This window comes from Pseudophryne corroboree, chromosome 5 (genome assembly GCF_028390025.1).
Source record: "Pseudophryne corroboree isolate aPseCor3 chromosome 5, aPseCor3.hap2, whole genome shotgun sequence".
In the NCBI taxonomy this organism is placed as follows: Eukaryota; Metazoa; Chordata; class Amphibia; order Anura; family Myobatrachidae; genus Pseudophryne; species Pseudophryne corroboree.
The window spans coordinates 720,838,212-720,854,411 of NC_086448.1; the positions used below are offsets into that span (position 1 = coordinate 720,838,212).

General features: G+C 47.4%; 1 protein-coding gene across 1 annotated transcript in view; it reads right to left on the reverse strand.

Annotated features, from left to right (window-relative positions):
* Positions 1–14,740, reverse strand: part of LOC134928346 (CAP-Gly domain-containing linker protein 1-like) — a 147,616-nt gene extending 132,876 nt beyond the window's left edge. Inside the window, exons 1-4 of the mRNA XM_063923985.1 lie at positions 14,654–14,740; positions 10,222–10,285; positions 9,957–10,047; positions 2,185–2,262 (exon numbers count right to left, since the gene is read on the reverse strand). Of these exons, the coding sequence (XP_063780055.1) occupies positions 2,185–2,262; positions 9,957–10,047; positions 10,222–10,285; positions 14,654–14,660 (240 nt within the window). The 5' untranslated portion in view covers positions 14,661–14,740. The remainder of the gene's footprint in view (positions 1–2,184; positions 2,263–9,956; positions 10,048–10,221; positions 10,286–14,653) is intronic.
* Positions 14,741–16,200: the final 1,460 nt, after the last annotated feature.

A 16,200-nucleotide genomic window follows, 5' to 3' on the forward strand; every position in this document is an offset into this window, starting at 1 on the left:
GACTTGCCTCCCCTTCCCACACACACATACACCCTCCAGAATACATAAAAATACTAATTAAATGCCTCCATGATTAAATGCATGATTAGTCATTGAGAGGGGTGTACCAAAGGTATTATGTTCAAATATTTTTCCCTACTTTTCACATGCACAGGGGCTACAAACTAAAATCCTCCTAAACTCTCACTGTGATCCATGCTAACATAACACAAATTCTCTAATCGAATAGCAAAAAGTTACAACCATGGGTTTTTACGGCACATTAAACAATTTTCATCCAACTCACGGCTAACTGAATTGGACCCATAGATTGTCAAAGTTGCAAGTTGCTTGTTAAAGTGAATGGCTGGGAACCTGCTGGCTGCCTAGGCTTCCAGAAGGTTTAACGACTTTGATATTGTGAAATCAATATTAGGTGCCCACCATGCATGCTGCCAATTCACTTTATACAGTATATCACACTGTGCATGCCCCAATTCACTTTATATGCCACACTGCATGCCCCCAATATGCATTATAAAACAATGTGGGAGATATTCAATTTGGCCCGGGGTGCCGGGTGATAAGTATCGTCCGGTGGGGGCTATTTAATTGGCCCCGATAAACCGGCGCGTGCCGCGGCTTATCGGGGGTTTTGCTTCACCTGCCTCCGGCAGGCGAAGCAAAACGCCCGATAACAGCCCCGTTTTCAACCGAAAACGGGACTGTTTCACCCGAAAACACACAGGTTTCACTGAACCTGTGTGTTTTCGGGTGTAAGAGGACTTGTTACCGGCCGAGCAAATTAAATAGCCCGACCGCAGCACCCGAAGAAACATCGGGGTTTTTTACTCCCGATGTCTCTTCGGACCAAATTGAATATCCCCCTGTGTCTTCTAATTATATGCCACACTACCCACCCACCCTCCCCCATAATTAGTATATTTCAGTAATACCCCTATCAGACTAGCAAAAATTTCCTGGGTTATTGCACGTGAACGCGCAACAACCCCGGATTTTGGTTAGTCTGAAAGTGTCCTTGAGCAGATTCCTGTGTGGAGCGTTCCGGCATTTCACCCCAGGTCCTGACCTGAGTTAAAGCAGGAATCAACCCGGGATGCGTGCAGTGTGTATGGGTAAGCCGGGTCAAGGCAACCCAGCGCCCGTTTTCTGCGTAGGAGGAGGTGCATCTCAAACTGCCGCCTCCTGTAGCATCCCCGGGTTGGGCTGCAAGCCTGAAAGGGGTCTCAAGCTGGGTCACACCCGGGAAGCACCCGTGTACACATTCCCGGGAACTGGAACTGGAAGTATGAGAGAGGTGTAACTTGCTGATCTCAGCTATGAATCCTGCAGCAGCTCCAGTGCTGACTCCTGTTCAGTCATTTCTTCCAAGTGATGTCTTCTTATCGCTATGCAGGCCAGTGAAGGAGGAGGGAGAGGTGGGCCGCCAGATGGGAACATGATGCTGGAAGGAGCACAACTGGCCTGGCATTGTGACTCTCTGTGAGGAGCCCCACTGATTGTCAGGCCAGGAGGACTGCATTGTTTTTTATCTATGGTGCACCCATCCTTCTCTGACCAGAGTCCCTGGTGGGTACAATCCTGGCCGACCCCTAGTTACGGCGCTGCCTACACGATACTAGGCACCTATCCCATGGCCTTTGTGAATTTATCTAATTCTTATCACTCTTTTAAATCAACAGTAACTGATAGTCATACCTTATTACATTCTGGATGTCTTTGGATGTAATGAAGACTATAGTGACTTATCGCTGTCTATATCCTACTATTCCATGGTCTCCTCTCAATTAGCACAACACAGATTAATGCTACAGTAAATGTCATTCTCTTCATTGTTTTTCCTCTCCCTGCTCTTTTCTGTGGTATGGTATATTTGTGTGCAAAATCATGTTATATAGTGTTCACACTAGAATGTTTTAGTAGCTGCGCCCTGTCCGATTTTTTCAGGGCAAAATGCACCCTGCCCCTTTAGCGGCGCCCTGCTAAAACAGCATGATATCTAATCACATTTTAGGTAGAGCTTGGGGGAAGCCCGGCACCTCCGTAGGTGCTGGGCACGCTCCCCATCAGTGAGGCCGCAAGGTGGGGCACGCCGCATCAATGACATTGGTAGGGACGCCCTTTTTGTGCACGCACGTGGCACCCTGCCCTGCAAAATATATATTAAACAAACAGAACACTTACTTTCATTTCTGTAATCATCTGGTCAGCTTCGGCAGTCAGTCTTGGCTGGTTGCTTGTAGCTTTTCTTGCCTGTTTCCTTGTGCAGTCTTGTTAAGTAATATGATTTTATTTCTGTTATTCAATCCATTTCTCCAGTGAGAATAAAACATACTTCTCTAGTGTCAGTACCCAGGTCAGAATAACAACCGTCAATGTTCTATAACTCTTATTATAAAAACAGAGAAGTGAGTTCTCGCGGCCTATGTAATATGGCAACACCCATTCTTATTTACAGGACAAAAAGACCCGAATGCAGCCACACGTCTGTACACAGCGGCTGCATTCGGGTTGTCTGCGCATGGGCACAGGCCGCAGTGTGCGTGCACGGCCCTACGCCTTATGCCCGCATCCTGATTGACAGTGGCGGCTGCCGGGGGGCGGCAAAGTGGCATTTTGCGGGCCGGGAGCATTTTCGGGGCGGCTGTGTGAAGCCATACACAGCCGCTCCGATTAAAAAAATGTCCGTGGACCGCGTGACAGCACAGGGAGGCTGCCTCCATTCGATGCATCCACAATATAATTGCGGACACATCGTGAGGCGGTGCTACACATGCTGGGCGGCTTTGCCCTCTACTGGCCAGCCCCCAGCATGTAAGGAGATGGACGCAGATCTGGATGCGTATGCAGCGATCTGCCTCCATCTCTGAATAAGGGTGTAGTATGTTATGCCGGCGGTCAGGCTACCGGCGACCAGCATACCGGTGCCGGCATACCGACAGCTGGGTGAGCGCAAATGAGCCCCTTGCGTGCTCGCTGCGCTCGCCACACTGTAGGCACGGTGCCGTGCTGCGCGCGCCATGCTATCTATTCTCCCTCCAGGGGGGTCGTGAACCCCCAAGAGGGAGAAGAACTGTCGGTATGCCATTGGCCTTATTCAGCATCAGTTGCAATTTAGCAAAGTCGGAAATCAGACGATTATTGGATGACTGCACATGCACTGTGTCTGCACTGAGCATCCGCAAAGGCCGCAATGCGATTGCAGGCACAGCAAAGTGCTATCGCATAGCGATTGCCAGGACGTGATCATTAGTGGGAGGTTACATGGCATTTGTGGGGAGTGAGTGGGATAACGCAAGCGTTCATGGCCGTTTCTGGTGTGTGCATCTGACGTCAGTTGCGGTTACAAACATGGCGCCGCTGTGACTGCAGCCATGTATATCCTGTGCAAGCATGGGTCACCAGGTATTCTCTATGATGGTTCTTAATTTCTGCAAATGCATCGCACTTATGCGACTGCATATGCAATTTTGTGAATGCATTGGTGGACATCTGTTCCTTTCTGGGTGGCTCCTCACATACGTTTTTTAGAAGGAGGATTAAGAAAAATCGCAATTTCTGCCTCAAGCTGAATGAGGTCCCATGTACATTACACCTCTGTATTCTTATGGCCTCAAACTATTAATAACAAATCACATATCTCAAAAGGGTAATTATGGTTGTTTACAAACAGCAAAATAATAAGAATTTACTTACCGATAATTCTATTTCTCATAGTCCGTAGTGGATGCTGGGGACTCCGTAAGGACCATGGGGAATAGCGGCTCCGCAGGAGACTGGGCACATCTAAAGAAAGCTTTAGGACTATCTGGTGTGCACTGACTCCTCCCCCTATGACCCTCCTCCAAGCCTCAGTTAGGATACTGTGCCCGGACGAGCGTACACAATAAGGAAGGATTTTGAATCCCGGGTAAGACTCATACCAGCCACACCAATCACACCGTATAACCTGTGATCTGAACCCAGTTAACAGCATGATAACAGAGGAGCCTCTGAAAGATGGCTCACAACAATAATAACCCGATTTTTGTAACAATAACTATGTACAAGTATTGCAGACAATCCGCACTTGGGATGGGCGCCCAGCATCCACTACGGACTATGAGAAATAGAATTATCGGTAAGTAAATTCTTATTTTCTCTAACGTCCTAAGTGGATGCTGGGGACTCCGTAAGGACCATGGGGATTATACCAAAGCTCCCAAACGGGCGGGAGAGTGCGGATGACTCTGCAGCACCAAATGAGAGAACTCCAGGTCCTTCTCAGCCAGGATATCAATTTTGTAGAATTTTACAAACGTATTTGCTCCTGACCAAGTAGCTGCTCGGCAAAGTTGTAAAGCCGAGACCCCTCGGGCAGCCGCCCAAGATGAGCCCACCTTCCTTGTGGAGTGGGCATTTACAGATTTTTGGCTGTGGCAGGCCTGCCACAGAATGTGCAAGCTGAATTGTACTACAAATCCAACGAGCAATAGTCTGCTTAGAAGCAGGAGCACCCAGCTTGTTGGGTGCACACAGGATAAACAGCGAGTCAGATTTCCTGACTCCAGCAGTCCTGGAAACATATATTTTCAGGGCACTGACAACGTCTAGCAACTTGGAGGCCTCCAAGTCCCTAGTAGCCGCAGGCACCACCAATAGGTTGGTTCAGGTGAGACGCTGAAACCACCTTGGGGAGAAACTGAGGACGAGTCCTCAATTCCGCCCTGTCCGAATGGAAAATCAGATAAGGGCTTTTTCAGGATAAAGCCGCCAATTCTGACACGCGCCTGGCCCAGGCCAGGGCCAACAGCATGACCACTTTCCATGTGAGATATTTTAACTCCACAGATTTAAGTGGGTCAAACCAATGTGACTTTTGGAACCCAAAACTACATTGAGATCCCAAAGTGCCACTGGAGGCACAAAAGGAGGCTGTATATGCAGTACCCCTTTTACAAACGTCTGAACTTCAGGGACTGAAGCTAGTTCTTTTTGGAAGAAAATTGACAGGGCCGAAATTTGAACCTTAATGGACCCCAATTTCAGGCCCATAGACACTCCTGTTTGCAGGAAATGTAGGAATCGACCCAGTTGAATTTCCTCCGTCGGGCCTTACTGGCCTCGCACCACGCAACATATTTTCGCCAATTGCGTTGATAATGTTTTTGCGGTTACATCCTTCCTGGCTTTGATCAGGATAGGGATGACTTCATCCGGAATGCCTTTTTTCCTTCAGGATCCGGCGTTCAACCGCCATGCCGTCAAACGCAGCCGCGGTAAGTCTTGGAACAGACAAGGTCCTTGCTGGAGCAGGTCCCTTCTTAGAGGTAGAGGCCACGGATCCTCCGTGAGCATCTCTTGAAGTTCCGGTTACCAAGTCCTTTTTGGCCAATCCGGAACCACGAATATAGTGCTTACTCCTCTCCATCTTATCAATCTCAGTACCTTGGGTATGAGAGGCAGAGGAGGGAACACATACCCTGACTGGTACACCCACGGTGTTACCAGAGCGTCTACAGCTTATTGCCTGAGGGTCCCTGGACCTGGCGCAATACCTGTCGAGTTTTTAATCATGTGGAAGACTTCTGGGTGAAGTCCCCACTCTCCCGGGTGGAGGTCGTGCTGAGGAAGTCTGCTTCCCAGTTGTCCACTCCCGGAATGAATACTGCTGACAGTGCTATCACATGATTTTCCACCGAGCGAAGAATCCTTGCAGCTTCTGCCATTGCCCTCCTGCTTCTTGTGCCACCCTGTCTGTTTACGTGGGTGACTGCCGTGATGTTGTCCGACTGGATCAACACCGGCTGACCTTGAAGCAGAGGTCTTGCTAAGCTTAGAGCATTGTAAATGTCCCTTAGCTTCAGGATATTTATGTGAAGTGATGTCTCCAGGCTTGACCATAAGCCCTGGATATTCCTTCCCTGTGTGACTGCTCCCCAGCCTCGCAGGCTGGCATCAGTGGTCACCAGGACCCAGTCCTGAATGCCTAATCTGCGGCCCTCTAGAAGATGAGCACTCTGCAACCACCACAGGAGGGACACCCTTGTCCTTGGTGACAGGGTTATCCGCTGATGCATCTGAAGATGCGATCCGGACCATTTGTCCAGCAGGTCCCACTGGAAAGTTCTTGCGTGGAATCTGCCGAATGGGATTGCTTCGTAGGAAGCCACCATTTTACCCAGAACCCTTGTGCATTGATGCACTGAGACTTGGCTCGGTTTTAGGAGGTTCCTGACTAGCTCGGATAACTCCCTGGCTTTCTCCTCCGGGAGAAACACCTTTTTCTGGACTGTGTCCAGGATCATCCCTAGGAACAGAAGACACGTCGTCGGAACCAGGTGCGATTTTGGAATATTGAGAATCCAATCGTGCTGCCGCAACACTACCTGAGATAGTGCTACACCGACCTCCAACTGTTCCCTGGATCTTACCCTTATCAGGGAATTGTCCAAGGAAGGGATAACTAAAATTCACTTCCTTCGAAGGAATATCATCATTTCGGCCATTACCTTGGTAAAGACCCGGGGTGCCGTGTACCATCCATACGGCAGCGTCTGAACTGATAGTGACAGTTCTGTACCATAAACCTGAGGTACCCTTGGTGAGAAGGGTAAATTTTGACATGAAGGTAAGCATCCTTGATGTCCCGAGACATCATGTAGTCCCCTTCTTCCAGGTTCGCAATCACTGCTCTGAGTGACTCAATCTTGAATTTGAACCTCTGTACGTAAGTGTTCAAAGATTTTAGATTTAGAATCGGTCTCACCGAGCCGTCCGGCTTCGGTACCACAACAGTGTGGAATAATACCCCGTTCCCTGTTGCAGGAGGGGTATCTTGATTATCACCTGCTGGGAATACAGCTTGTGAATGGCTTCCAAAACTGTCTCCCTGTCAGAAGGAGACATCGGTAAAGCCGACTTTAGGAAACGGCGAGGGGGAGACGTCTCGAATTCTAATTTGTACCCCTGAGATATCACCTGAAGGATCCAGGGGTCTACTTGCGAGTGAGCCCACTGCGCGCTGAAATTCATTGAGACGGGCCCCCCACCGTGCCTGATTCTGCTTGTAAAGCCCCAGCGTATACTGAGGGCTTGGCAGAGGCGGGAGAGGGTTTCTGTTCCTGGGAACTGGCTGATTTCTGCAGCCTTTTTCCTCTCCCTCTGTCACGGGGCAGAAATGAGGAACCTTTTGCCCGCTTGTCCACGAAAAGACTGCGCCTGATAATACGGCGTCTTCTCATGTTGAGAGGCGACCTGGGGTACAAACGTGGAATTCCCAGCTGTTGCCGTGGCCACGAGGTCTGAAAGACCGACCCCAAATAACTCCTCCCTTAATAAAGCAATACTTCCAAATGCCGTTTGGAATACGCATCACCTGACCACTGACGTGTCCATAACCCTCTACTGGTAGAAATGGACAACGCGCTTAGACTTGATGCCAGTCGGCAAATATTCCGCTGTGCATCACGCATATATAAAAATGCATCTTTTAAATGCTCTATAGGCAAAAATATACTGTCCCTATCTAGGGTATCAATATTTTCAGTCAGGGAATCCGACCACGCCAACCCAGCACTGCACATCCAGGCTGAGGCGATTGCTGGTCGCAGTATAACACCAGTATGTGTGTAAATACCTTTTAGGATACCCTCCTGCTTTCTATCAGCAGGATCCTTAAGGGCGGCCATCTCAGGCGAAGGTAGAGCCCTTACAAGCGTGTGAGCGCTTTATCCCCCCTAGGGGGTGTTTCCCAACGCACCCTAACCTCTGGCGGGAAAGGATATAATGCCAATAACATTTTAGAAATTATCCGTTGTTATCGGGGGAAACCCACGCATCATCACACACCTCATTTAATTTCTCAGATTCAGGAAAACTACAGGTAGTTTTTCCTCACCGAACATAATACCCCTTTTTTGGTGGTACTCGTATTATCAGAAATGTGTAAAACATTTTTCATTGCCTCAATCATGTAACGTGTGGCCCTACTGGAAGTCACATTCGTCTCTTCACCGTCGACACTGGAGTCAGTATCCGTGTCGGCGTCTATATCTGCCATCTGAGGTAACGGGCGCTTTAGAGCCCCTGACGGCCTATGAGACGTCTGGACAGGCACAAGCTGAGTAGCCGGCTGTCTCATGTCAACCACTGTCTTTTATACAGAGCTGACACTGTCACGTAATTCCTTCCAACAGTTCATCCACTCAGGTGTCGACCCCCTAGGGGGTGACATCACTATTACAGGCAATCTGCTCCGTCTCCACATCATTTTTCTCCTCATACATGTCGACACAAAAGTACCGACATACAGCACACACACAGGGAATGCTCTGATAGAGGACAGGACCCCACTAGCCCTTTGGGGAGACAGAGGGAGAGTTTGCCAGCACACACCAGAGCGCTATATATATACAGGGATAACCTTATATAAGTGTTTTTCCCCTTATAGCTGCTGTATAGTTAATACTGCGCCTAATTAGTGCCCCCCTCTCTTTTTTTTAACCCTTTCTGTAGTGTAGTGACTGCAGGGGAGAGACAGGGAGCTTCCCTCCAACGGAGCTGTGAGGGAAAATGGCGCCAGTGTGCTGAGGAGATAGGCTCCGCCCCTTTTTCGCGGACTTTTCTCCTGCTTTTTTATGGATTCTGGCAGGGGTTAAATGCATCCATATAGCCCAGGAGCTATATGTGATGCATTTTTTTGCCATCCAAGGTGTTTTTATTGCGTCTCAGGGCGCCCCCCCCCAGCGCCCTGCACCCTCAGTGACCGAAGTGTGAAGTGTGCTGAGAGCAATGGCGCACAGCTGCAGTGCTGTGCGCTACCTTGTTGAAGACAGGACGTCTTCTGCGCCGATTTTCCGGACCTCTTCTGCCTTCTGGCTCTGTAAGGGGGCCGGCGGCGCGGCTCTGGGACCCATCCAAGCTGGGCCTGTGATCGTCCCTCTGGAGCTAATGTCCAGTAGCCTAAGAAGCCCAATCCACTCTGCACGCAGGTGAGTTCGCTTCTTCTCCCCTTAGTCCCTCGATGCAGTGAGCCTGTTGCCAGCAGGTCTCACTGAAAATAAAAAACCTAATCTAAAACTTTCACTAAGAAGCTCAGGAGAGCCCCTAGTGTGCACCCTTCTCGTTCGGGCACAGAGATCTAACTGAGGCTTGGAGGAGGGTCATAGGGGGAGGAGTCAGTGCACACCAGATAGTCCTAAAGCTTTCTTTAGATGTGCCCAGTCTCCTGCGGAGCCGCTATTCCCCATGGTCCTTACGGAGTCCCCAGCATCCACTTAGGACGTTAGAGAAATGTGGGGTGCATTATAACGGTTCCCCTAACGTGATCACAGCAGCCTTCTATTATGCTTTTTGTTAATGTCCATGTAAAGGTGTGCTGTGTACTTTTTAGTTTTACGGCCACTGCAAAGTTCATACTACTAGCACTTTATGTCCACCCATTTACTGCATTTGATATTAAGAAATAGGCCCCTTATATATTAATAGAAATCAGGAGAATGAGGGGACATTTTTTCATTTTTACATTAGTAAGTCGCGAACCGCTTGTTGCAGTGATATAAAAATGTCATTATCTCAATAGCTTGTTATAGAAATATTGTTGCTGCAGCTTACGTGATGAGGTGTGTGTGCTTTACCATTTATAGATGGCCCTCTATGGCTCAATGCATTTTTACACGAAAACAACAGTACTTGCGCCACCTGGTGCTAAAGAGAAGAACAAGAGCGATGCAAAGAAAATCTGATTAGTCATTAACATCAACGGTAAAAAACCTAGATAGATAGATAGATAGATAGATAGATAGATAGATAGTGGTGTATGGAGGAAGAGGGTTGTGGAAACTTAAGACGGAGTATTTGTTTATAAATAAAATTCTTATTTAAATACAAAGTCACTTGTAATTAAATATTCATGAGCAACACCCCTTAATAAGCATTCGTTATTGATGTGCACCAGGCTGTTAGTAGAAAGGATATAAGAATGATACCTCCAGTTCTAGGAGATAGACTTGTTTCTGAAGATTCTTTATGTACTCCGTTTCAATAAGTAAAAAAGATTCCAAATTTCTGGAAAAAAATATAGTCAAAATGATCAGAATAATTATCTTAATAAGCCTAATTTATTTGCAGTAACATACTTCTTGTAAAACATAGTTATTAAGAAAGTAAACAGGACACAAAAGTTATAAACAACACACACATTGGGGTTTGCAGTTTTGTATAGTATTAGGACCCACTAACCTGGAGCTAGCAGTTTCCATATTCGACTTCAGAGCTTGTGAACTAAAGGATTTTTTAAATATTTCTGCAATAAATAAAAACAACACAACTTTAAAACATAGGTAGAGACTACCAGACCTCCATTTGAAAGTTTCAGATTTGTAGTATGTAGTCAGAACTCACTGTTTAAATTGTCCATTGTACGTTCCACTTCTCCAGTACATTTAAGATAGTTATAACCACATCCCAAATCTATAGAACACTAGGGGGCAGATTCAATTATCCGCAGGTGCGAGGAGAAATGAGCATTAACTGTTGTCTTGGGGCATTGGTCAGGTCTGTAACAGCTCCAGCTCTGAGGAACAGACAGCGCGAATCAGAGATTTCTCTAATGCAACAGGTTTGAACCAAAATGATTGTGTTCCCCCTGTCCAGGACTGCCTCACCTCACCTCATTTCCTCACATCCGCTGTCTGGGCGTCATCCTCAACCTACTCCTCACACCTTACATTAAGTCTACCTCACACTCCTGCTGCTTCCACCTTCGTAAAATTTCTAGAATCAGTCATTTCCTCACCGCGAACGCCACCATAACTCTAATTAATGTACTCAGCAATTCCTACCTTGATTACTGCAATCTCCTATCTGGCCTTCCTCTCACACGTCTCTCCCCACTTCAATCCATCATGAACGCTGCTACCCGGCTTATTTATCTCTCTCGCAGCTCAATGTCGGCTGTCCCCCTATGCACAATTCTCCTCCACAGAAATCAGTCACTCTCACATACTGTATCAAGCTCTCAATTACTCCACCCACTCCTACTTCTACACCCTCATTTCTGTTCACGTTCCCTCCTGCTGTCTCTGCTCCGCCATGATACATACTACACGGTTGAGTGACATAATTATGACCACCAGCTAATAGCCAGAGTACCCGCCATGTTCAGCATGGACAGCATCTAGACGGGCTGAACTGTCATTTTAGACACACGTTTGGTAGATCCCAGGTTCATTGTGATGGTGAGCTGTTCCACTGTGTAGGTTGGCCCTCATGCACCTTCATAGCCGACGTTCACCTATCACATCAATGGCACGTGGTGCTCCGCAGTTTCCACTTCGGTTATTTGCAATGGTGCTATTTGTCCAGCCACGATACACCTTCACCACAGCAGCAAGCGAACAGTTCACAAACTGCGTTGTGTCAGAAATACTGCCACCCTTGGCCCGAAAACTGATAATTACGAGTCAGGAGACTGCCGGTCACAATACCGACGTTGGGATCCCGGCATCTGAAAAACCCAATGGTTGGCATGCCGAGCAACAGGGACTATTCCTGCGCGAGCCACCTAGCCCGCTGCATGGCGAGCGCAGAGAGCCCGCAAGGGGCATCATTCCTCTGCCCCCCACACCAGCCATCCGATAGCCGGGATCCCGCCGTAGGTATTGTGACTGGCAGTCTCCTGGCCCAAAAGAGGCGTGGTCAATATTTATTCACTTTTGATGTTTATCCATGAGAACTTTGTGTTGTGTTTATGTCGGCAAAACTAAGCATCGCTATATTTAACCACTGATACCAAGGATATGCCCTTGTGTGGCTGTTAACACAATATGTAGCAATAACATTTATATTTGGATTAGCTGGACTTGATATATCGCATACCTCCCAACATCATTGCCAGTGAAGTAGGGACTCTCTTGTGCAGTGAAGGTGCACCCGGCCCAAAAGAGGCATGGTCAATGTAAAGGGGGGATGGCTTTGCAGGAATGCCCACAATCGCAAGCCACACCCCCATTTTGGGGGGGCATGCACAGCGCTCGGTGAGCTGCTGGCATGCCCCAAAGCCCCCCTGTCTCTCGTGAATAGATGCGCACAGCATCTATTTACCGCTGCTCTGCTTATGCAGAGTAGAGTGACAGGAGCCTCCCAACTGCCCCCCCAACAACCGGGACACTGTGGCCCGCGGGTGGGACAGCGGGACAGTGTCCAAAAAAAGTAACTGTCCTGCGAAAATCGGGACAGTTGGGAGGTAAGGTATTGTATTGATACCATACTTGCTGACATTATATTTCTCCTCTCTGAGAGAAGCCTGGAGAGTAGATGCAGCTGACCACTAAGGGGGCAGGCCAGAGTCCTCATGCCATTAAGCCCCACCCCCATCATAACAAAATGCTGCATATTCCGTTCAGAAGTAGTGGGGTTAAAATGACACGATTTGCGTAATTAAAGCCCCATCCTCTTCGTACGGACCCGCAATTCCCGGTATTATCTCTCCATCCTGCTCACTTCTCTAGGAGGTGGGAGGGATGCCGGATATCCACAGTTCTGGGGGTTCGGTTTTCTACCTATAAAATTGTGAGTCTCTTGCACCTTCCGAGACAGTAGATTAGTGTGACTGATCATTATTATTAAAATGACTACACTGCAGCTGATTATATACACGTGGATAAGCGATAAGCGATTATATACATGTGGATTTTAAAATTGTGTTTATTGTTCATTGACTGTCTCTTTTGTGTAATGTTATATGTTATTTTGATAGTTCACGTTTTTTAGCACTGAGTCACGGAAACTATTTTTATTTAATGATCAGTAATATAAGTTTGGGATTATATAATTAGATTTATTTTGTGCACCCTAGAGTCTGGTTACTCTCTCTGTACCTTGCTTCATTACATAAATTACCTGATCACAATCAGTGGGACTGCCCTGCCCCAATCCTCTAGATACTGGTTCAGAGGTGCACTCAAATGCCGACACAACTGCTATCTGCGAAATATGCTAATGCCGCAGTCACCGGGATTTCTAGAGATGACTTTATCAGTTGCACCATTCATCATGGACGTAAGCCCCCGGAGCCGTTGTTACTGTGTACACACAGTTGCAGGATCAGACACACCCCTGAAATAGTCGTGACACGCCTGACTTTTACCGGCCACCCCCCCTTACCTCCTACAACCGATCCAAGACAGTCAATCATACTGCGTTTAATTTCCCACTGCAACCGCCTCCGATAAACTAAGCTGGCATGTGCGCTGTGTGACTCTGACCCATGTGCAGTCTAAACACAGAGCTCAGATCAGCAAACATTGGCACTGAGTCCACCTCTGAATCAGGCCCTGAGGATGTAACATTATCATGTACACCGGGTAGGATAGTGATACAAGGGTCTGAGGAGGTCATTCCGAGTTGATCGCACGTAGCAACGTTTTGTTGCTCGTGTAATCAACTAGACGCCGCCTATGGGGGAGTGTATTTTAGCATAGCAGGGCTGTGATCGCTTGTGCAGCCCTGCTATGCTAAAAAAAGTTTTGTGTAAAACAAGACCAGGGTAAGAGTTACTTACCCTGTGCGACGGATCCAGCGACGAAGGTCCCAGATTTGACGTCAGACATCCGCCCTGCAAACGCCTGGACACGCCTGCATTCGGATCTCCACAGCCGGAAAACGGTGAGTAGACGCCCCGGAACGCCTCCCTACTGTCAGTCTTCTTGCGATCGCGCTAGCAATCACTTTCTTCTTTATTCTGGCCACTGCCCGGCGCATGCGCAGTTCCGACCCGTTCGCACCGCAGTGATGAACCGCTGCGTGCAAACGAGTCGGAAAGACCCCCTATGTACTTAGCTTTGCAGATCGATAAAGTGGACAGAGATAAAGGGGGTCATTACGAGTTGATCGGTCGCTAGCAACTTTTTGCTGTGCTGCGATCAGATAGCCGCCGCCTATGGGGGAGTGTATTTTCACTTTGCAAGTGTACGAATGCTTTTGGAGCCGACGGCACAAAAAAGTTTATTGTAGTTTCTGAGTAGCCCAGAACTTACTCAGCCGCTGCGATCACTTCATCCTGTCCGGTCCCGGAATTGACGTCAGGAACCCTCCCTGCAAACGCTTGGACACGCCTGCGTTTTTCCAAACACTCCCAGAAAACGGTCAGTTGCCACCCACAAACGTCCTCTTTCTGTCAATCACCTTGCGATCGGCTGTGCGAATGGATTCTTCGTTAAATCCATCGCCCAGCACGATCCTCTTTGTACCCGTCCGACGTGCCTGCGCATTGCGGTGCATACTGCACAGTTTTGCCGAGATTTAACCTTTTTAAAAAGTCGGATTGACATTGTCGAAATACGGGGCTAAAACATGTCGGGTTTGGGCGTGCTTCAAACAATGCACGTGGATAGGCTGCTAAAGCCGCCAATCCGCGTACATTCCGACAGCTTTCTGACAAGTCGGATTTCCAGGCTTGCCGGAAAAAATGGGGCCGCATTGAATGGATCAGAACCCCTTCCAGCCTAAACCTGTCGGAAACTGCCGTCTTTTCGACAAGACGGCAGTTTCTGACAACAATTAAATATACCCCTATGTTACATATACTAAAGTAATAACTTTGCCCTTTATTCGTATAGTGAAGTAAAGATCGCTCTGGGGCTTGTGGTGTCTCAGCTTCGGCCTCACTTACCTGCCATTCCCCCTCTGAAAGCCCTCAGTCAGCTGTGAGAACTAGCAATGGTTAAAGCTCTGACCCAGCCGTCACCACAGCAACAGTATACAAGTGTGTTTTACTACGGAACGTCAGTGTGTGTGTGTCCGTGTTAAAATAGAATGAGAACAAATGCGTTGTAACATGTCCTCAAGTTAGGAGCCATGTTTCTGGAGTCTACTCCAAATACTTTGATGTTTGTTTTGTTTGTTTGTTTGTTTTGGTTCTGGTCCCGTTATGTGTAATTTACTTTCACTCTACTCTCTCTTTTTTTTCTGTCCTGTTTAAAATTGTGAACCAGCCTAATTACTTTGTTTTATTTAGATGGAGTGGTGCTGCCCAAGTTTGGAAATGTAACCATTTTAATTTCAAACGTTTTATTCATTGGTGGGTTGTTTTCACATAAAAATGTAGGACTTCTATTTGTTGATAAATAGGTCTGTAGGAGTATTGCTGCATTGAATTTATATGTGCTGAGTCAGTGAGGTTTAATTTAGTAGTAGCAAAGAGATTCTATATGTGAAAGTAATATCGCCTTTGCTGTGTTCTTCTTTGTAAATGTGAAATCCTTTCTATGTATTTCTTTATTCAACATTATTTTGTCCATTTATTCCCCCTAAAAATGAGCCACATAGGTCAACTAGTTTCTGCAAGTTCCATGAGACTAATTCAATTAGTAAAGCGCAACGGAAAATGCTGCGCTATATAAGAAACTGTTAATAAATAAATTAGGTGCGAGTTTGATCAATCGAGGCAGATTCGCATTTGCATAGCGAATTACCTTTGCAATACAATCCCAAATTCGCATTCCTTTTTCAGAGTAAATGTTTTTGTTCGCACTCCCCTGAGCAGGTGACAAGGCATTGAAAATCCTTAAGGTATAACATTTTTAGATTTGCTTCAGAACTCCTTTAAAATCTTCCAGTACTTTCCTTATGCCCGCTAACACATTCTGTATGATCCTACTAACAAAGTTGTCACTTTTTTGGGGGGATTCAGGAAGGTTTCCCCACTTTTTTGATCCTCTTTTCCCAGTTAACTTTTTGGACAAAATTTGCACAACTTCCCTGCGAGTAATGCAAATTGGCATTTCTAATTGAATTGTGCGAATCTCGGGTACACACATTAAGGCAAAGTGTGCGAGTTTAACTAGGCGAGTTTGCAGAATGTAATTGCCCTAATACTGGGTTAATCTTATGCCAGTTTATGTAGTGTAAATTGCTCAAATTCACACTGTCATGCCCACAAAAAGAAGGCACCAATGCAGTGTCGGACTGGGCAGGGGCGTCTCTAGAGAGGAGGGGACCCGTGTGCAGACTCCGTGTGTGGGCCCTCTCCTCTCCCGTAGCTGTTGCGCCGCTGCTAACGCTCTGAGCGCTGTAGACTCTGGCATAGTGCCAGAGTCTACAGCGCATGCGCAGGACTCAGAAAAATGGCCGCCGCGCCATTTTTTCGGAGTCCTGTGCATGCGCTGTAGACTCTGGCACTGTGCCGGAGTCTCTAGTGGTCAGTGCGCTAGCAGCGGC